The sequence below is a fragment of the Euprymna scolopes genome, chromosome 12 (genome assembly GCF_053919585.1).
Source record: "Euprymna scolopes isolate OS-2025 chromosome 12, ASM5391958v1, whole genome shotgun sequence".
NCBI lineage: Eukaryota > Metazoa > Mollusca > Cephalopoda > Sepiida > Sepiolidae > Euprymna > Euprymna scolopes.
The window spans coordinates 82,561,002-82,584,875 of record NC_136493.1 but is presented as its reverse complement, the minus strand read 5'-3'; the positions used below and the strand labels follow the sequence as shown (position 1 = coordinate 82,584,875).

General features: G+C 32.5%; 2 protein-coding genes across 2 annotated transcripts in view; one reads left to right on the top strand and one right to left on the bottom strand.

Moving 5' to 3' along the window:
* LOC145291381 (dynein heavy chain domain-containing protein 1-like) overlaps positions 1 to 23,874 on the bottom strand; it is a 494,383-nt gene that overhangs the window by 272,614 nt on the left and 197,895 nt on the right. The window contains exons 47-51 of the mRNA XM_080137171.1: positions 18,629 to 18,799; positions 15,785 to 15,979; positions 12,962 to 13,205; positions 10,347 to 10,512; positions 5,497 to 5,714 (exon numbers count right to left, since the gene is read on the bottom strand). Of these exons, the coding sequence (XP_079993297.1) occupies positions 5,497 to 5,714; positions 10,347 to 10,512; positions 12,962 to 13,205; positions 15,785 to 15,979; positions 18,629 to 18,799 (994 nt within the window). The remainder of the gene's footprint in view (positions 1 to 5,496; positions 5,715 to 10,346; positions 10,513 to 12,961; positions 13,206 to 15,784; positions 15,980 to 18,628; positions 18,800 to 23,874) is intronic.
* LOC145291380 (uncharacterized) lies at positions 1,666 to 3,230 on the top strand. Its single transcript, XM_080137170.1, has one exon. It carries the CDS (start codon positions 1,888 to 1,890, stop codon positions 2,866 to 2,868), a length of 981 nt encoding a protein of 326 aa, XP_079993296.1. The 5' UTR covers positions 1,666 to 1,887; the 3' UTR covers positions 2,869 to 3,230.

Here is a 23,874-nt window from a genome sequence, read left to right as displayed (position 1 = left end):
TCAACTCAGTACTAAAACTATTTTTGTAGAAAAATGATCTCTTACGCCTATTTTTAAAATGTCTCTGTATGCTTAGCTTTCATTAACTATGAAAACAATGTATATAACATTTGTTGCATAAGTAAAACTATCAAAAGAAATTGTAAAATTTTAACTAATTTGTATATGGTGATGGCAGCCATATTGAACTTATATGTGGTTGACCATCTGCTCATTGAAAATTTTCATTTCTTCACGACAATTATTAGTCAGTTGCTGAATTTTTTTTAATGTATATTTGTGCTGTTGTGTAAATAAAACCAATTTTGTAGAAAATAAATTATGAATTTTGTTTTAGGTACATAGTCCACAACCCTGAAAATTGCAAAATTCAAAACAACAAGTAAATTGTAAGAAGATAATGTCCTAAATTGTTCCATCTTCAAAACTGCTTGACATCATATCAAAATGTCTTTATGAGCTCAGATGACAGCATTTGTAGTCCTTTAAAATGTGGAATCACTCAAAGCATGCATTTCAAGATCACGTAACACTTGTGTTGCGTTTTCTACCAGCCTCCACACTGCTATCTCTACATACAATGCAATCTGACCTTTCTTCGCCAATGGATGTTATAAAATGTTTCTCAGTCTTTGACGCCTGTCTCTTACCATTGTGCATCCAGGACTTAGGTCAACATGCCTATTGAACTCCTCCGATAGTGAGATACATATCTCCTGGACGAACTTCTTTAATGGAACCGCATTGGCTTTCTTCAGATATTAGAGTATGTGAGTACTTACAGTAGAAACACTCAGTAGGCAACTGACTATTCTAGGATACCACTTATTTCATATGTTGGGAAATGGGTTTTAATTCTTAGATCCATTTTATCTACACAATTTGTTGCATCTGTCTACATAACATGGTTTTTATACATCATGAAATTCAGTGCCAATTTGCTTGTTTCATAACACAATCTTTTGCATAGACATTTGTATATATACACAATCACTTGTCATCATGCCAAGTAAAGACTAACAGTTTTCCATTCCACATAATCACAAGGCCATTACCTTTTTGTATTTGAAAGTTGGTCATGTTCAGAGAGCAGTGCATACCAGTGTTTTATATCTACTATTCCACATCAGTTTCATTCTGTCCAAGTTCATTTGCCAGAGCCCTCCCCCACCCCCACTCGAATAATAGCTATCAAAATATACTTAATCATCTTTGCCATATTAAGGACTCATCATTTCTCTAATTTTCTTCTAGTTTTTAAAGTAGCTTTATCTTCTTCAGCATCCATCTGTTCTGGGTTTCCTTTTTTGTGCTCAAAATCCAGTGGACAACATACACAGATTTTGATTCTGAGAGCACATAGGATTTTTCTTCTTATTGTATTGTTTCATGTTGTTTATTCCCTTGAATTCTATGGTCATCTTCATCTTTGGATAATTCGATGACTGCATAGAACATCTGGCTAAACTTTGGCACCAGAAAATCACTCAAACAGCGAATTTTGAGTAATTGGACCTGTCAATCCTGATCCCTCGATACATGGTTATCATTGTTTGTATAATAAAGAATCGACAAAATCAATTGCAATCTATTCTTTGCTATTATTTTTCCGTATTCAGTTACTCAACATTTCATTGAGTATTTTTTTCAATTTCTATTTTCGGTACTCCTGCAGTATTTTACCCACCTATTTCACGATCTTTGCCGAGCGTTGATCGACATCCGTCGGAAAACGCCGGAACATGGCGAGCGGTACGATACTCTATCAGCCAATCAGGGCGCTTCAAACGAACGCGTAGCAGACGGATAATTTTCATTGAAATTAGCGTTTCATTTCAGTTAATTTATTGATTCATTTCAGCTACTCAATTTAATTGGAAAACAAAAATGAACCTAGGACTGCTGGAAACAACCTTAAACTCCACTGAAGCCGTCGTCGAGTTTTGCCAGGAAAGAAGCTTACTTCCTACATCGGTCGCCTGCCCAAAATGCCAGACACATTGCCAATTAAAAAAGAGGGAACAAGTAAAAGACGGCTTTGCGTGGAGGTGTAGGAATTCGCGTTGTCGTAGCTGGATTTCGCTGCGACACGGGACTTTTTTCATGGCCTCCAAGCTGACTATAAAAGTTATCATAAAATTGATATATCTGTGGGCTTTTGAGATGGCAACAGAGAATAACGTCCGCCGGGAATGTGGGATATCATCATCTCACACTATAACCGACTGGAAGAACTTCCTACGGGACGTCTGCCTAGATTATTTACGCAGGCATCCTAGGCAGATCGGAGGCCCAGGCCACACAGTGGAGATAGACGAGTCTGTCTTCAACCGATGCAAACATAACGTCGGCAGACTCGTCGAACCGATCTGGGTTTTCGGCGGCTATGACCCCGCTGAGAAGGAGGGTTTCTTGGTAACGGTACCTAATAGAAACGCTGAAACCCTCCTTCCAATAATTAAAAAGTATATCTTGCCGGGGACAACGGTCGTGTCCGACTGTTGGAGAGCCTATAACAGAGTAGGGAGCGAAGGGTTTTCACATCTAACTGTTAATCATAGTCTCCATTTCGTGGATCCAATTACGAAGGCGACCACAAATCACGTCGAGCGGATGTGGAAAGAAGCCAAACAGAGAAACAAGCGAGAATGCGGTACCAACCGGGAGCTGTTGGAAACATACTTAAGCGAATTTATGTGGAGACAAAAATTTGGACACAACCCTTTTGTCTCCATAATAAACCAAATCGCGGAAGGCTACCCGGTTGGGAAGGAGCTTCTTTCCACATCCTCTGAAAACCCTTTGCTCCCTACTTTGCCTCTACAGTCAGTAGAAAATCTTCCAGTCGGAACTAAAGATAAACATTGATTGTTCACCCCCCCTTCAAACATTACTGAAGAAAAAAAAAAATAAATAAAAACTCGTTGTTTGTGTTTAATAACGTTTTGAAAAAAATAAAAATAAAAAAATAAAAAAATTTTGAACTGTTTATTACTGTTGCTTACCCCCCCCCCCAAAAAAAAAATCTATCGTAAAACAAAATGAAACCAAAAAAAAAAAAAAAATTTTCAACAAAATAAATGTATTTTACTTTAAAAAAACTTACGGTAAGTGTTTGTGATTTATTTTATCCAAATTTTTTTTATTAATTTTATCCATTTTGTTGTGTGCTTGTAATATCTTTTCCTTGTTGCTAGTCACAGACTTTTAGCGTTCTTGCACCGTAAGTTCGAATTCTCGGCTTTCTTCGGCGTTAACGCCGAAGGCGTTCGTCAACGCTCGAAAAAGATCGTGAAATAGGTGGGTAAAATACTGCAGGAGTACCCTATTTTCTTACACGGTTGCATTGAGAATGGCAATAAGAAAAAGACTCTCATGGCAGACTTACAGTTATGGAAACTAGACTTCTGCTTCAGAGGAAGAGTAGTGATTGAATTAAGGCTGCGAGAATCTAAATACTGTTGATCAATTGTTTCAGTAACAGAAAAGTCCCAAAATCCACAAGTCAAAACTAATATGAAATCATAACCATCAGGGCGAGTGTAACCAGCTATTTTACTGGAATCTTATCTTTCCACACATAGTTTACCTCTCTATAAAATCTCTGTCAACTTGCATTATATATTTTAGTCGTGACTAAATTTAGTCATACATAACGAGCTTTACTAAGAATGTACGACTAAATTATGTACGACTATTTGCTCCTGGCACTGATTTGCTATTAAAGCAACTTCGACACAAACGAACTACTGAGTTTGTCAGTGCAAAATATCGTAAAAAAATGTATTGTAGTATTATTAAAATAAACAATAAAATGAATTTACTCACAAGTTTCAGTCAAGAGTTTATTTCTTAGCAAATATCTTTTTAGATTCATATAAAAAGTATTTACAAAAAATAAACTATTATTTTTTTTAAATATTCTTTCTTAAGACAAATTAATAGAGACATAAGTATCTTTAAAGACTGAGACAATTAGTTTTTCTAATTCTGTGTGTCATTTTTTTTCGTTAACAATCTTTGTAAAAAAAAAATAAACAAGTTTATGTTTTAGATTAGTCGTACCTTGGTTGTACTAATTATACACGCCTAAAAATTAATTTCAAAAACAAAACAAAAAAGAATTAATGTTAACTTAAAAAATGTTTAAGAAAACTTTAAAAAAGAAATGCCTTTTCTTTGCTTTCTTTTTGAGAAATTAATCAGATTCACGTTATAATTAAACGGAATCTTATGCAATCTTACTATGAAAAAAGAAAAAAGAAAAGTAAAAAAAAACAGAAAATAATTAAAAAAAAAATCATTTACTTGTCTCCCTATGAGAGCAGTTAGACACTCATGTTTTAAATGTGAGGAAAACTAGTTTCCCCTAAAAAGGCACACTGAATTGGAAACATTGCCTTAGTCTTTAAGGATTTCTTCTACTTTTTACAAATATTTTCTAGTGTTACATTGTTATTGTGTTATAAAATTTAAATTTTAAAGAAAAAGGTCAATTGTAAAATTTGATTTGACAATAAATAAATAAATAAACTCTCGGCTGAAAGTTGTGACTGATTGAATTTGTTTTGTTTTTATTTCACTAATATAGCAAGAAATAAACTTGGACTTAAAAAGATATTTGCCAAAAATAACCTCTCGAAACTTGTGAGTAAATTAGCTTTATTGTTTATTTTAAAATACCGCAAGATTGTTTTACGATATTTTATGCTGATGAACCCAGTCGATCGCCTGTTGAAGTTGCCTTAATTAGCAGCAGCAGCAGCAGCAATTAATCGTACATTGGTCGTGCTTAATTTTTGTAGTTATACATTTTTAATAAAATCGGGTTAGAACAATCACAAAGAAATAGGAAACAGGGATGGAATTCCAAAGTCTAGCAGCCAGATAGAATAAATTATTAGAGTAGAATGTTTTCCATGGTCTAGCAACCTCAACAGTGAAAGGGTGGGATTTTGCTGCTTGTTGAGTTATTTCGTAGTATGTACGAGGAGGTGACACAAGTGCTATGAGAGAACATTTCATTAAAATACTTGTAAAACAAGCACACAGATGTAACATTGTAGCGATGGAACAGATGTTGGAGCTTGGCAAACAGATTAGAGATTTTTTTTTAATCCTATCTATGAGAGAGAGAGAGAGAGAGAGAGAGAGAGAGAGAGAGAGAGAGAGAGAGAGAGAGAGAGAGAGAGAGTTTAGAGGGAGGCACACCAAATGTGGCAATAATACTCCATGCATGAACGAACTGTGGCTTCGTAAAAATATTGGGCCTTATCAAATACACGCTTAGTAGAGGTTTACTGGTTGCATGTGAAGTATATTCAAGGTCACAGCTGTTATGTTTTATTTGCCATTCAATGGAGTTAATTGCAAATTCCATAGTTAAACGTTTTGTCACACCACCATGGAAAATGTTTTATAGGAAAACAAAAAAACAAAACAAAAGGTGAAAACTTGCCCCCCCCCATCTTAAAATTGTAAAGTTTTATCACTTACATTTGTTCTCAGAACCGTTTTCATGAAGTAAAGCCTTGTCCAACAGTATAGAAAGCAAATTTAGGAAGACTGTCTCCTCCTGCAGTCCAATAACCACCGGCTGATAATCAAGAGGGCTGAGATCTGTAACAAGGGCCGAAGTTACACCATTCTCTTTGTGCAAGAACTTCAGTGCAGCAGGAATCATTATATGCACTAGATCTTCCAGGAGTATTATACTGAAAAAAAAAACAAAAAAAAAACGAGAGTATCACATTTGAAAAACAACTGAAAATCATTTCTTTCTCAACTAATAGTCATCACTACTTTTACACAACAAAAAATAAATTTACTATTGAAATTGCATTCTACAAAAAACATTGGAGATAATTTTCTGATTAACGTTTAATTACTTTATCTTTTTTTTCTTTTTCTTCTTTTTCTTTTGGCTGTTTTATTGGATGATTTTATTTTTAATTTATTTTCTAATTGTGAGATTTATTCTCGACATGGTTATGTTGAAATATTGGTCAGTTTTATTCCCAGATTTTAACTGCTACTCACACTCGACACAATTGCTGAACATGCGACCATTTAATTTGCATGTAAAGTTTAACACTTCATCATTCCTTCCACACTCTTGTACTCTACCTCCACTCAAAGTTTACACACTGCATTAGAATTAGAAAACGAATAGTTAATTAATTAGATGCACTTTTGTAAACCAATATGCAAATTAGTTAATCTTATGATGTCATTTGTATACACATGATCAGTATATTAGAAAGCTATTTTTTTCTATTGTGAAAATTTCCCTGTATAATAATTGGCCCAACTTTGTATATATATATATATATATATATATATATATATATATATATATATATATATATTCCTATGAATTTGATTTTTTTGTGTATTGATAGTAATATTAAAAACCTTTTTTTCTATTTATTTAAAAAGAAAATACAATTTTGTTATGTATGAGTCGTGGAATTGCATTCACTAGCAAAATATCTAGTTAATTTGCATATTCTTTTAAACATTCATTTTAATCAATTCTCTATTAGTTTTTTCGGTCTTCTAATGGGATGATCATCTTTAGTTAACTATTACGTGTAATTATATTCATGAAGATATTCTACATGATTTATACTAGTATAATATTTGCGTAAAAAGATTATAGTAAATATAATTACCCTCGACAGACTCGACAAGAAGCTAAATCCCACCTTTTCACAGCACAGATCCCTAGATGTAAGAGAGCCTTCTACTCCAGTAGTTTCTTCCCCAGAACCGCTAGACTTTGGAACTACCTTCCGGGACCCTGCTTTCGCAACTGTACTGACATACAGAAGTTCAAGTGTAACGTGAGCCGACATCTTGCTGCCCAACTCCCTACATAGTACTACTGTAACTTATGTCCCTGATAGTAGCTCTCTACATCAAAGTGGTGATGTGCCTTGTTTGGGGTGAAAATGTTATAAAAAAAAACAACAAATATATATATATATATATATATATATATATATATATATATATATATATATATATATATATATATATATGTTTAAAGAATTTTGCTTACCAAACTCCTCTGTCAGCTTTTGGTCTACAGACATGAAATTAGGGTATTCGAACCCATGTGAAACTTTATATTTGGGTTTTAGTTGGGGGAAATCGGTGCAGAAGTGTGAAAATTAAAGAAAGGGAATTTGCCAGGTGGAGGTTGAACGATGGCATTACAAATATGCATGCGTAACGTAATAGCTATTGGTTCATGTTTTAATTTTTAGCCTTGCAGCAAACATGTCTTCATAGCTCAGGCATTAAAGTCAAAGGAGAAAGTAAATCGTAAGCTAAACGTTTTGGTTTCGATTCTCGGTGGTGGCGCATGTGTCACTTTTGTTTTTTTGTTTTTTTTTAAACTTTTTAAATCATTACTATATATTGGGTCCAATATAATATATTAATAAATACGAAATCTGCATTAATCAAAATATCATATTTAAGCATATTTTATGACCGGACAATGCCGGGCGGCCTGCTAATATATATATATATATATATATATATATATATATATATATATATATATATATATATATATATATATATATATATATATATATATATGAATGGAAATGTATAAAAAAGAATACGAAAAGTATAAAAGCTTATAACTTTTCTTTATTCGTTTTCAATTGGTGACGTGCAGGAATACAAAATAATATTATGAAAAAAAATTAAAAAAACTTTTTTATATATATAAATATAAATATAAATATATATATATATATATATATATATATATATATATATATATATATATATATATATATATATATATATATATATATATATATTAGCAGGCTTGGGAGAGATGCTAGTCTAGCGGCACTGATGAGTTGTGATACAACGAAACAGGACTGTATGTCGATGACTACAAATATATTTTAAGCCCCCCTCTTTGGGTAGAGCACTGTCGTAAATAATCTCACCCGCTACTTAATTGGCTGAAAATGCGAAGCTCGTTGTTTGTTTGTTTACAAACAGGCGATTTGAGCACTATAAAAGTGGTGGCGGATGTCTATTTAAATAGACATTCCGACGAGTTATTTACGGGCGTCGACTCCATGGTCGAGTGGGAGAACTGCCGACTGTCAACATGACGGTTCTAGGTTCAATCCTTGGCTTTGGAGAGATGCTAGTCTAGTGGCACTGATGAGTTGTGATACAACGAAACAGGACTGTATGTCGATGACTACAAATATATATATATATATATATATATATATATATATATATATAACATTCTCTCAAATAGTTTTTTCCCTCGAACTGCTAGACTTCAAAATTCCCTTCCGAGTCCTTGCTACTAACATGCAGAAGTTCAAGTGTAATGTGAACAGCTGTCTCGCTGCTCAACTCCCTCCATAGTATCTTTGTATATTTAGTTCCAAATAGTAACCCTTTACATTAAAGTGGCACTATGTCTTGTTTAGGGTTAAATAACAGTAAAAAACAATGTGTGTGTGCGTAGATTAGTTTGGTATTCCACATTTAATAATGGAGATATCTATATAATTATAAAACTCAAATGACCTTGTAACGGGTGTTGTAACCCAACATCCGATTTACGACTTCCAGTTGTGTATGCGTACATAAATAAATAATCAACTCGACAATAAAACGTATTGTTTTACTGTGTACGTTTTTAGCGTCAAAATTGTTTTTTTTTTTTGCGTTTAAATTATCCAAATAAACAATTGTTAATACTTTCTGCATTTTTCTTACATCGTTCATTTCTGTATTACGTTTAAGTTATTTTCACGCAATTTTCTTACAAATAAATCTACTTTAACCCGTTGATAACCATAAGAGCATTTTACAACGACAATTTACCCACCACCTTCATTTTTAAAAATTTATTCTCCATTTTTAATACACCTTTCTTAAAAATACATTCATACATTTTCTTCTACACTACCAACATAAATAAATAATCCCCAAAAATGTTTTTTTTTATTTTGTGTTACAACGTGACAATGAAACATATTGTTTTACTGTGTACGTTTTCTGCATCCCAATTGTTTTTTTTTTTTTGCGTTTAAATTAACAGAGGTCCTGGATATGACCGTAAACTATATCCAGTGGTGAGGCCCCAACTTGCGGGATTTGGGGAGTGTGAAGCCACCCTTTAATTGCCATTGCTCCCAGGTCCACTCTGACCCGGAGTGGTAGTACCTGGGTTCCAACTATGGGTTAAATAAAAACCGACTTGAAAACGACAAGTATATTGTATTAAAAAATATTTTGTTCAAAATCTTTGGATTCGGCATTAAATAATCTGAAAAGAGTTGATATGCAGTTAAACAAAAACCAACCCAAAATTAAATTAACAGATATATCAAAACTTGAATTTAACTTTAAGTATTATGGTATCTGTTCAGTGCACGTTTACCTATAAGTATGGCAAACCACTTATAATTCAATGGCTGTAAGTGTTTTTTTTTCAAAAATAAACAATTATAAACAGAACGACTCATAAAAATCTATCTATATTCTTTTTCCATTTTAATATACTTTCATAGAAATGTTTCTGTTATGTCACAAAAAACTATTTTCTTTACGTCGCAAGTGTCACGCTCATACATTAATTCCATGGCTAATATAACATACTGACCCAACGGGTCACAGGTAGTCTAGTATTTTTATAACCACTGCTCATTCATCATTTATATATATATGATAGAAAATAGATATGCTATCTGACAAAGTATATAGAGAAAGAATGTCCTCTATTCTTCACATTCCATGAGCGATGTTTCTATCACAGGAGGAAGAATTACTGTTTTCTGAGTCGAAATTTAACCAGCTAACACTTATTGTCGGATAGCTTTTTGACTTTGAAGTAGTATTTTATTTATTTATTTTTAAAAATTTTTTAGCTCCTTATATCAAATGGCTTAATGCTTTGCCTGGAGTGACTTCCATAAAAAAATATTTTTAAATACTTCAGAAAAGAAGAAAGATGTTTATTCAGTAAGTGACTTATCAATTAATTTTGACATTATCAAAACTAACAAAATATATATTTTATTTTTCATATTTTCTATATTTTTATAACGGTCATAATTGAACAACATTTCCACCGCAGACATGAATAACTTCTGCTTACCTATTTCTTGGACGTATGCACACTATGTGCTTGTCTTCTAGCAAGTAAAGAAAATTGTTAATAGTGGTTGTAGGTAGGCGAGTATTTGCCATGAATGCCTTACAGACGGGGACCATAGATTGAAGCTCAGTCGAGCACATGTCATGAAAATAATGAACTTCATTTTTTTTTTTAAATTCAATGTTCTTACCCATGATCACTCATATAACATTTAGATCTCATTTTTTCTCTCCACGCATTGAAAATGGATTTCCACTGAAAATTAGCTGGGGAGCAAAATACTACTGAACACTGGTTCAGCATTGCAGGTGACGCATCATTTAGTTGGTCAGTCTCAACAATCAACTTGGTCGCATCTAGAAATGACAAAAAAGGAATTCTAATTTAAAAATTATTTCCATTTAAAAAACATTCTAAAGTTTCTGATTATTAAACTCATCAATATTCAGAAATTAATAACAACAACATAAAAAGTTGCAGTAATCACAATATTTTTGTAGATTAATACGACTTTTCAGTTTGTAACATGAGTTCAAATTTTTGGCATAATTTTAGCTCATTCATCTTGTACGTGTAAACAAACTCAAAGGTGATTATACATCTGAGTGCACATATAAAAATAATATTCTTGTTGTTAAATAGTTCTATATCAACCGTTGTTAACTTTGCAAAACAGCGACATGTTATATGCCCATCAATGTGAGTGTAACGTATATATGTGTAACTGTACGTGCGTCATAGAAAGAGTTGCATATCAACGTGTGTGTTTTCATGTATGTATAAACTATGCAATTGTCGTCATTGTGTGCGTAAATAATCGTTTAATCTACTCAGCAATGCGTGTGTTTCCACGCATGTATACATGCACGCACTGTTCTTTTTTGATGACAACAAATGATGACATGTAACATACGGTGTATTGATGCGTGTGTTGGTGTGTGTTGGTGTGTGTTGGTGTGTAAACATATACAATAAACAGTTCTTTAACGAGCTGCTAACGCCAATCAACAACACGTCCCTTGATGACAAAGAGATATATAAAAAGGCATACATTTAGATATACTGCCTCTTGCCGTTAATTCCTTCTTATCCAGAATCAAAATACCTTTCCAATATTGATGCATGCGAATTAACACAACTATCTCTTTTGTTACAGGTTTATTTCAGTTTCATGATACCACCCCAAAGAACAAACTGACTATTTGTAAACTACATCATTCGTCATTTTACTATCTAATAATCGGCTTACTTTGCTTTACAAAATTTTGACCTCTTCCAAAACTAGACAATTCTGTCATCTTTGACGTTTGAAACGAAGCTAATGTTTGTTATTTTCATCGACTGTTTGTAAATTCCTTTATCTGTCAAATAGTTAACTTGTATGTATTTGTTTCAAAACTGTGTATTCTAAAATTCCTGAAACTTAACTGTGTGAATTATATATTTACCTAGCTAACCTACTCGCTCACTACTATAGGGCCCAAAATCTGCTACAATGTATCAAGCAAAAATAAGTATTCTCACCAAAAATAAGTATCCTCACCAAAATTATGGAAAAATTATTGAATAGTAAAATTAGGCTTTAAATCAGGTTGACAAGAAAATTATTGCGGGTTTTAACTTTTAAATTTAGATGAACATAACCCGGTTCAAACAAACAAAAAAATACTGATAAAAATAAACAACATCAGAATCAACATAGTTTTCCTAACGCAAAACAAATGTATTTATGTCAGTAACGATCTGGTAGCGATGAAGTCGCTGAAACCGTTTTTGATATCGCTTAGGTTTTTTAAACATTGATTGAAAAAGTGGTAGTCGGTAGGTGAGAGGTCTGGAGAGTATGGTAGATGAGACAGAATTTCGTAGCCCAATTCGTTCAACTTCTGCAGGGCCGATTTAGCAACATGCTGTCGGGCATTGTCGTGAAGGAGAATTGTGCCGTTTTTGTTGACAAATGCTGGGTGTTGTTGTCGAAGTTTCTGATGCATTTCATTCATTTGTTGACAGTACTTCTCTGCCGTTTCGCCTGCATTAAAAAACTGTAGTGGATGAGACCAGTCGCAGACCACCAAACAGTCAGCATGAGCTTCTTTTGGTGCAACTCTGGTTTCGTGGAGTTTTGTCGGCGTCTAACCACTGAGCTCAGCGTCGCCGGTTGTCATAAAAACCCACTTTTCGTTGCAAGTCACAACCTGGTCGAGAAACAAATCGTTCCCGTTGCGTAAAAGAAAGGAAGATGACACTTCATAAGGGCGTTTTTTTTGGTTCTCGTTCACTTCGTGAGGCATCCATTATCAAGATTTTTTTTGTCTCCAATTTCTCGCATGTGGTTGGGAATCGTCATATAGGTTACGTCTAATTTAGAAGCAAGTTCTCTAACAGTTGTGCGTAAAATGGCTTCGACTTAATTTGGATTATTTACAAGTTTTTATCAAACAAAACATTCTTATTGTACCTCATCTTCTCGCATATCCGAATTCTGGTAACGATATATTCATCTCTAAAACCCAAACCAAAGCTTGAATTTATCATTTCAAGATTATTGAGAACATCTATTTGAATTGTGACAAACTAATTCAAGTCAGCAAATTCATTTGTAAATTACCAATACGGTTTACAATCGGAGAAATATTTATTGTCTTTGATGGTGATAAAATCATTCATTATTAATGTGTGTAGAAATATTTTGTGTAATCAATTTTGTTACGTTTTAGACAAAGTTTATGCATTTACGATCGATCATATTTTATTTTCCAACAAAAGTGAAACAAGATAAAAAAAAAAAAAAAAGGATGAAATTACCGTTTAGAAATAAAGTGTCAGCATTTGGGAGGATGAGTTTCCGGGATGAATCAAAAAGGTTGGAAATGGGATCACACCACGACGGATGTAGGGTGCCATCGAAAACCAGCCAGATGTGCGTGTCTGCAATGGGTTCTTGCTTACTTTTATCTTGACTGGTGGTAACATCAGAGAATGTGTTTTTACGAAGCTCTCGCCACAGAAGACCATTTTGCCATCCCTCTGAACTCTTGCAACCCAAAAACTTAGTGAGAAAAGAAAAAATAACGAATTTCATTTGATGTTGAGTTAAAGAAGAACTCTAAAAAATATAAACAAAATGAGAGAATAAAATTTACAAGGAAAGAAGAATCAGATGTGATTAGAATCAATACTAAAAACGCAAATGGTTCTAATTGTTTATCCTCTTTCTTTCTTCGGTTCATTTCGATACGCTCTTCAGCTCTTCCTAAAGCTGACAACTTTTAACATGAACGTGTTAAATCAAAGAATTTTCAACAAGTGGAAATATTTACAAACCTAAAAAAAAACATCAATACATAATAGTAGGAAACTAGTACAAAGTTGGAAATCCCCATAAAGCAAGAAGACAAACAGCCAAAATTAAAGAGACTTCACCAGCCGACCAAATAAAAAGTAACCCCAAAAAAAGCATACCCCACTCCGGAAAGGCGAAATAATTTAATGATTCATGTATCCAGCTTTTCATTACTAGTGCACACACACACACACACACACACACACACACACACACACACACACACACACACACACACACACACACACACACTTTAAGAACAAAGCTAACAAACACACGTACATAATGCCATGCTGCCAAATACTTAAATAGGCACATATTCATACAATGAACATTTTGATTTATAACTACTGTTCACTCAGCTTATTTACCTAAGCACTTGTTGAACTTTGAAGATTTTTATTACTAAAAAATAACGTTTTTATTCGCTTTTCTTGTATAAAGATGTTTTATTATAATATAATATATATATATACATATATATACATATATATATATATGTATATATATGTATATATATATTACAGCAGTACTGACATTTCATAATTTACTAGTTTGAATATATTTGGTTTATAAGCTCAGTGCCAATTGGTGCAAGCATTCAACTTCTCTTCAGGTTTGTCCAATCAGAGTCCATTTCCCAGGCGCACTGAACACGTGACGTGAACATCTATTACTAACACTTTTCTCGTTTCTTTTTCTCTTTTACTAACGAAGATAATAAATAAAGTTGTCATAAATGTTAAAATGAAACTTGAATTTCTATTCTATATTGCGGACGTCGATGTTCTTGAATTTTGAGATATTGAAGAGTTGTCACCCTTTGATCCTTATTTGTCAGTGATATGGACTGTAAGCAGTTGCCTCCCTTTCTTTGTTAACTGATGACGTGAACTTTAAATTAGGGACTCTCCCTTTGATTGTTTTTTTTTTTTTTTTTATAAAAGGACACGTAATGCGAAGTGTTCCTTGTCTTTGGTATATAGCTTCTCGTGTAAACATGTAAATAAGACGTGAATTTCTCCGGCTCTTGTGTGCTGATAGAATGTTACGTTGTTAATTCATTTGTTTCGTTGTCATCGTCAAGATAAACTTTCCACAAATAAAATTATTTAAAGAACAAAAAGGTACATTCATTTTATTTACTCCACAACTAACTAAGGTTATTAATTTACCTAAAAAAGTTATTAATTAAACCAACATTCTATAGATACAGAGGGGGAGGGGGTAATATATATTTTTTTCATTCTTAAGCAATTGATCCACAATAAAATTCAATCGTTATGATTCCATCTTAATCATAACGATTGGATTTTATTGTGGTTCAAGTGCTTAAAAATGAAAACATTATATATATAACCCCCCCTCTTCATCTATAGAATGTTGGTTAGTTAACTATGCTGTTTAACGAAAGGGCGAAAAGCAATCTCGGTTCGCAATAGTCGATCAACACAGACACATAACAATCAAATATTGTTTACAAATAGAAAATCAAGAATTATATAAAATTTCATTAAAACTAACATTAATATTGCGTATTGAAAAAAAAAAATTATCTGAGTAAAAATCATAAATGATTATGATTAGAAGACGGGTCCAAAATGAAGTGAAGAGAAAGAATAAAAAGACCAACAATTTTAAAGATGCATTTATTTGAATCAGCATCTTGTATAGTGATGAAAGAAACATTTCGTCGTTTTATATGAAGTTAAACTAAAATGCATCCGTTCAATCTGCACATTTAGTGATAAAAATGCCATTTAAAAATGAAGTGCAGCAGACAACAACAAAGTGTCACAGGCAGATGCATTTAAAAGTCATTAGAGTTATCTAAAACTTCAAAAAACTAAAAGTTTTAGTGAAAAAATTGCATTATAATCAATAAAATAAATAGTAAAACCGTGGCCCAAGAATACTATTTTTTCAGGTTACGATGTGGAATACGATGTTCTTCCGGTCCCTGGTTACAGTATTTGCCCCGCCTCACGGTGTTATTTATAATGTTATTTGATTATATACATGTGTATTATATACTGTGCTGTATTTTGTTACTAATTTTTAATGCCGCATCCCGGTGTTCTACTGTAATTTTGAAAACAAATGAGAAGAAACATTTGAAATTGAATATTTGAACATGACAATTCATCGCTCAAGAGATAAACCTTGAAGTTGATGCTATCGTGCAATTGGGGGAGGGGGTGGCTGAATAGATCTTCTCCGGTCGAAACAAAATGGACGAAAAGTACGGGGAAAATGAGTGAAACTAGAAAAGCAAAAATACGCACTTCTTCTGGAGTTATGGCACTTGGGAATAAATGCGACATGTAGATTTGTGGGTAATGGCTGCTATCATGCTTTTTCTTGAGGACTCCCTTATTTAAAGTGGTCGGTGGGGGTCGTACATTTGAAATGATTTGTTGTAGTAGTTGCATCCTTGCCTTGATTTTCTGATTCGCCTTTGATATGATGACTTCGGATTCCTGAAAAAGGAGATAATAAACAGTTTTAAAGATTAACAAAAACAGTGATTGCTTCAACAATGTGGGTGAAGAGAGTATATTCTTTTCTGAAAAATGAAAAATTATTTTACAATTTTTTGCCTGGCCTCTATCTAGTGAATTTTAATATTTTTAAAATAGTATTTAATTAGTGATTAGTAATGCGTTTTAAAATGTTTTTCACACAAACAAATATATATATATATATATATATATATATATATATATATATATATATATATATATATATATATATATATATATATTTAAATAAGGGAGTAGTCATATATATATATATATATATATATATATATATATATATATATATATATATATATATATATACATACATCTCAATCAAAATAGTTTCAACCAAAAAATATGAATTTGCGTAAACAAATGAACGTTTTCATGACTAAAAATGGCTTTTATATTCATGTCAAATTAGATTTTATTATCTAATCATGTTTTCCTTGATTTTTCATTTACAAAACTCCATTCACGTATTCAGTTAGCACTTACTAACTGGTGACTCTAATATCTCTAAAAAAAATTTAATTTCTTTCCATTCTAAGATTCATGCACGCCAGTTTAATATTGTTCATTTTCTTTGTCATTTATAACATCCATTTTATTATTCATATTAATTATTAGCATAGTTTTTAGCAATCCCCAAAGACGCAATCATTATCCAAAATAATAGTACTAAGGCCAAGATCAGTACAGTATAATAAATGTTGTTTGTATACATATGGTCATATGTACGGTATGAGGTTTGATTGGTTGCATTTAAATATTTTTACTCTTTACTTCAGGTCTTAAACTTCCGTTTCTTCAAACTCCTAAAATGTTCAATAGCAGGGAGGTCTCTCTTCAGATTCTAACAGTAGTCAGCCATCATAATTGCATTTCAGCGACCCTGATACTCGGTCTCCATCTCTTTCAGGTCCTGATGGAATCTCTCCCCTTACTTGTCACTCATTGAACTTAGATTCTCAGGAAACTGATCCATATGTGAAAATAAGTAGTGGATTTTATTGCTCAATGATGAAGCAACATGCAATTTTAGTGTGTTATCACCTTTATCAATGCCCACCATTCAGTTTACAGTAACCAATGTTTTTATCAGGTAATCAATATATGTTGCTGGCAAAACATTTCTTTCCCTTAAAAACATATTTATGATAATGCTTGTTGACAAAAATTAGTTGATAATGCCACAAAAAATATAATCGATTTTGTCATAAGATCTGATTTTTTTCAAATCAACTTATCACAAAAACCTGGCCTGATGGAAAGAAACCTGGTACCATTTCCTGACTCAGCAAAAATACTGTAAATCAGGTGTAGAAATGTAGACAACATTCGAAAAGTAAACAAATTGTTACCCAGTGAATCAGAGTATTTCTTCTTGCATAACCTTTAACTAAAACGCACAGGAAAAAATACGCATTTAAAATAAAAATTATTTGCCTACCGTTAATAAGATAATTGTCTGTAACTATATATCTATCTTTTCTTCCTATAAAAAGCTAACAGGTTCACAACAGTAGGCCATAGGAAAATTGAACAGGAATATCTCTAACAACCGCCATTTTAGGGGAGGGGGATTAATAGAGGTTCTTAATAGATTAGGAAGTGAATTTCCCATAAAACGAAAGCATTAACTTTTTATTCATGAATATTATTTTTTTTATAACATTTTCTATCTCTGACGCAGATTAAACATTTCAATCCTCATCCATTGTAAGAAAAATTGCATTAGAAATTTGTTAACCATAAACACCCTACTTTTTTAAAAATCTTTTTCACACCAAACAAGACATATTGCCACTTGGAAAGTAAGGGGCTATTATTTGGGTTCATGTCTAACAAGGGGAGTTGAGCAGCGAGATGTCTGTTCACATTACATTTAAACTTTTGCAGGTTTGTATAGTAAGGGAAGCAGTTTGAGGGAAGAAACGATTAGAGTAGAAGTCTTTCCAGCATCTAAAGATCTCAATATTAAAGGGGTGGGATTTTGATGTTTGTAGAGTTTATCAGGAGCATGTACGGTAAGAGGTGCACAATTGCTACGAGTTCATTAAAGTACATTCCATTAAAATACCTGTAAAACAGACATAGGGCTGCAACATTGCTGTGATGAGGCAGAGGTTGGAGCTTCGTTGAGTGTGGGACCTATTAGACTTGAGACTCTTCTGTTGAACCCTGTCTAAAAGTGATAGACTAGAGGTAAATGCACTAGTCCAGATGTGGCAACGATACACTGTGCACAGGTGAATTGTGGCTTTGTAAAGATAAGGATACTCTCTGGTTTGAGTAATTTTCTAGCATGGTAGAGAGAAACACCTTCTTCACAGCAGCCTTGGCCATATCCTCAATGTATTTGTTCCAATTCTGATTCAGCGTTATCTACCTATCTCTTTTCTCACATTGACAAAAAACTCTGTTGCAAACTTTCAAAATTGTTTTAGCAACTGAGCTTTTCATGAGACAAAAATGTGCTTTTAACAATGAAAATCCTAATTCAAACGGAAGCATGCCAGACTGGCGGACGAAACCTCTCGTAGAGATGCAAAGACATGTCTACAATAAATTCTAAAATCAATAAAAAAGATGGACATCCGTTACCTTTCTTGGGAGGGCTTCTTCATTTGGTTTTTCTATGGCAGCAGCCTTGTAGCTAAGCATGTTCAAGGTTTGAATCAAAGTCTTTAGAAGTAGAGTCTTGCCACTACCACTGGGTCCGCAGATAATGGTGCTGCGTAAAGATTGTCTGCAACATTTGTCGAGTTCAATCATCTGCAAAGAACACAGTGACAATCTGTCGTATTACGTCATTTCTCTCATTTAATTATGCACAAGAAATATCAGGTCAGCATTAGAGAAGATAAAATGTAAAGTTAAATATATTACTGTAAGATTTTGTGATTCTTCACCGACTGAAAATTTCAACAATAAACATTTTTAGTGAAGCATACAAGATGCTAAATGATTTAATACTCCTCATTTTTCCCCCAATACATACATACATACATACATACATACATACATATATATATATATAAGGGCGTGCAATAAGTAATGCACCTGACCCACTTCCCATAGCAGTAGAGCAACGAAACTTGGTACAGTTATTAGTCTTTCTCTACATAGGAACCACCCAGAGTTATGCATTTCTCCCATCGTTTAATGCAGCTCTGGAGACCGTTTTTTTAGAACACCCCAGGTTGGTCCTCCAACCACGACGTGACTTCAGAAATCAAGGCTGCATCATCTGGGAAATGCTTTTCTTTCAAAAACAACTTCATGGCTGGGAAGAGGTGAAAGTCAGAGGGTGCAAGGTCAGGAGAGTATAGAGGATGGGGGATAACTTCATAACCACACGCCCGTGCTTATGATCTGGTGACATGTGAGTTGTGGACCAGAGCGTTGTCCTATTGAAGGAGGGTACCTTTGCTGATCTTGCCCCGCCTCTTGATTTTGATAGCTTCTCTTAATTTCCTCAAAAGTGAAGCATAATAGGCTCCTGTAATTATGGTACCCTTTGCCAGGAAATCTATCATCACTACTCCGTCCTGGTCCCAGAAGACTGTGAGCATGCCCTTGTCAGCGGAGGGCTGCACCCTTGCCTTCTTTGGAGGTGGTGAGTCCAAGTGCTTCCACTGCATTGACTGGGCTTTGGTCTCTGGATCATAGTGATGGACCCAGGTTTCATCCTGTGTAATCAGTCTTTTGAAAAACTTTGACTCATCTTCTTGGAAGATCTCCAAATTCATCCTTGAGCACTCAACGCATTCTTGCTTCTGGAATGGTTTGAGAAACCTGGGAATCCATCTGGCAGACACCTTATGCATATGTAAATGGTCATAAATGATGGTTTTCATAGACCCTGTACTAATCTTGACATATTGGGCTATTTGGCGAATAGTAATGCGCCGATCTTCCAAAATGGCAGCCTCAACTTGATGGACAAATGCCTCATCAATGACAGATGGGGGGAGGCGACCAGGTCTGGGAGCTGTTTCCACAGACTTCAGGCCATGTTTGAATTTACGATGCCAGCGTTTTACAAGGTCATATGATGGGGCATTATCACTATAAGTTTCTTTCATTTCATCAAAAGTCTCCTGTGGTGTGCGTCCTTTCAAATACAAAAACCGGATCACTGCTCAACATTCAACAGGCTCCATTTCACACCTGACTCAGTTCAAACACCTGTAAAACAGAACCCACAATTAATTCAGAGCTGTAATTTGCCACATAATCCGTAGATATAAATCATTGCACATGCAAAATTTCAGCTAGATCAGACAACTGGAAGTGGGGGGGGCATTACTTATTGTACGCCCCTTTATATATATATATATATATATATATATATATATATATATATATATTTATTTATGGTCCTCATGGGTCAAACACAAGAGTCCATCATTTATATATCTATATCTATCTATCTATCTATCTAATATATATATATATATATATATATATATATATATATATATATATAGAGAGAGAGAGAGAGAGAGAGAGAGAGAAAGAGATAGATAGATAGATATAAACGATGGACTCTCTTGTGTTTGACACAGTCCATCATTTATATATCTGTATCTCTCTCTCTCTCTCTCTCTATATATATATATATATATATATATATATATATATATATATATATATATATATATATATATATATATATATATATATATACTAGCCATACCCGGCCACGCGTTGCTGTGGCTCAGTTTGTTAAAATGGAACATATTCCTCATAAAAAATTGCATTTTGTATTGTTTATTTATTTTATTATTTTTGCAATTATTTTTATCAATAAAAGTTGGGGGGGGGGGTCCCAAAAAAAGGTGAATTTTTTACCATAAATTGTTAGGTGAAAGTTTTTTTTTTCAGGAATTTTTTTTTAAAAGAAAGTTGGCAGTAAATATTTCTTTTTGAAAACAATTTTTTATTATAAAAAGAAAATATGAATGTTTTATATGAACACTGTAAATAGTTAGGTGAAAGTAGAAAAAAGTTAGATTTTTTTTTCAAGAGAATGTACAACTTTTTTTGTCAATAGATGTTAAAAAAATAAACGGAAAAAATACTCCCATCATTAATTAATTCTGCAAAAAAATAAATAAAATGTTGGTTTAGTGTTTCAACATTTGAACAACGCTCGGCTGAATCCGGTAATTGTCGGTCGAACCCTAAACTAATTGGAATCTGGTGCGGAGAGGGCGGGGGGTAAATTCTGCATGAGTACCATTCTTGTTAATTTTGTCTTTTGTTCAATTTTTGTGTGGGCTTTTCGCGCTAGCAAACTAACAAATTTAACCAAAATGCAAAAAATTCAACAATTAAATAATTTTAATAAGTGCCCAGCTCCTAATACAAATCCTAGTAAATCAATGCCCCTTATTGGAAACACTGAAAGGAAGGACGAAACCAAATTATTGCCAGTATGTTTGGGAGAGGTTCTATAGGTGTATCAGAAAGTGGCCATTAAAAATGATGATCAGAACCTTAATAATTCAATTTACTATTTTTTTAAGCTTATAACTACTTGAAAATACAATTCAAACCCTAATTGTTTTTTCAATTAAAGGAGCAAAGACCAAATTTTCAAAAAATAACAGGTTTAATAGCAAATTATGCAATATTTGTTTCTTTAAAGCGGTTTTCTTTAAAAAAAAAATATAAAGAAAATCAATATATTTGACTTGCTTATAAATATATGTATATATATGCAAAAAAAAATCACTTACCGAAAAAAATATTATGAAATGGGTAGTTCCATTCTTCATTGTTAAGAATTTATCCATATTTATGTTTTAAATTCCATGTATTTTTTAAATAAAAGGATTTTTTAAAGCGAGGGTCCTAGAAAATCGCATTTTTGTAACATGTTTTGTGCGAAGCATTAAATAGCTGCTGCTGCTGCTGCTGCTAAAATGAGATTTATGAAGTATGGTTTCGTCCAAGGGCATAAATAATGTCTCTTTTTTATTGCGTGTGTTAACCAAAATTAGTATTTTTCATCCTCCGTAGTTAAAAAAGAAACGCACATTCACTCATAAGTTTTTCCCCTAGAACAAAAAATCCGCTTCATCGATTAAAAAAAAATTCTTTTAATGAAATACACGAATTTTTGATTGATATATTTTAATACTTCTTCATCAACTAATTTTATTTTTTTTTAATATCTAAAAAAAAGAAAACATTCAATGAGATAGAAAAATTTACCGTCAGCGTCTGGTATTTACTTGACGATGTAAGCATAACATGAGCTTTCATTTAAAAAAAAAATCAACGTGTTTTTTTAAAAAAAAAAAAAAAACAAAAAAAAAAGGTTTTACACTTTGGACTTTACAGGTAAATTTCCAAAAAAACTATTCATTTGTTTTGTTTTAAATTAGAATATTTTCTTTATTGATCTTTTATCTTCAATTTGTGATATATAAAACTTTGACACATAAATTAATTATTAAAATTTTAATAAACATTTCAAAATGGGGGTGTAAAAAAAAAAAAAACGTTTGTCTAAAATATTATATTTGGTTCATTGGAAAGAGCATACAATTTTACATTGACCTTGAAAATATCGTAAAAATGGAATCAATAGAAAAATTTTGATAGATTTTTAAAGTTTAAAAATTGAAAAATATTTAACTCGTCAAATTCTATTGATTTTATTACGTAAATAAATGGCTGCATGAAGGCACGCCGGCATTTTGTAAACAGAGTTTTTAAAAAAAAATAATAGAAATATTATTTTTTAAACAACTTTAATAGTTTATTTTGAAAGTATATTCCTTATAGAAAATAAACAACTCACTTTAAAAGAGAAATTACGGGGTTTTTATATTTTATTCGCAGTTTTCTGTTAGGGGTGTCAAAAATTCCTCCAAATTTCTGATACATCTAGAGTTTCTATTCTTTTTCTTTCTTTCTTTTTTTCAATATTTTAAGCAGACTTGTCACTCAGCTAGCAGATTTGGTGTTTGTACACTTTATTGCCGAAATTGGAGACGCCATTTTTTTCATGCACTTGCTATCCAAATCTAAGGAAGACATCATTATAAGGCCGAACGATTGCTTCCGGAAAGGGAAAGAATAAATTTACCAAAATTTACATTTATTACTTCCGGAAACGATAAATTAAACTAAATAAATTTACCAAAATTAACATTTATTACTCCCTTAAACTAAAATTATCATTTATTACTTCCAGAAACTTGGTAAACCGATATTACTGGAGAAAATGAATCTTGACAATTCAAAAGAATGTTTAAAATTATTTATTTGTTCGAAAAAAAAAAACAAAACAAAAAAATTAAACTTCTGGAAAGAACTATGAAAAAAAGTAAATAAAGAAAGTGAAAAAGAACATATATCCATAATTGTTTAATTGGAAATGTTTCGATTTAATTAATGAGAACGGGAAAGTTTTTCATGGAACATTTATTTTTTTTTAATTAAAAACAGAAAATTGAAATGACATATTCATAATAGTTTAAACTGGGCGAGCGCCATTTGAAAACCAAAACATTTATTAGTTTTTTTTTGTTTGTTTATTTTTTCGTTTGTGTGTGTGTGTATTTTTTTTTTTTCGAACAAATAAATAATTTTATACACTTTCTTTTAATTAAAGCAACTTTGAAAGGCCAACAACAAATTAATTTAAATGATTGTTTTTTTTTTTAACGGAGAAGTGGGTTGTTTTTTTATTTTTATTTTACTGGGGATCGAAATATAATTGTAAAAACATTGATTGAAAATTTTGCGTAAAAAAATATAATTTTAAGAAAACAATTTTGAAATGAAAGCAACATTGGACTTATAAAATAGTTTTTTTTTTCAAACAAATA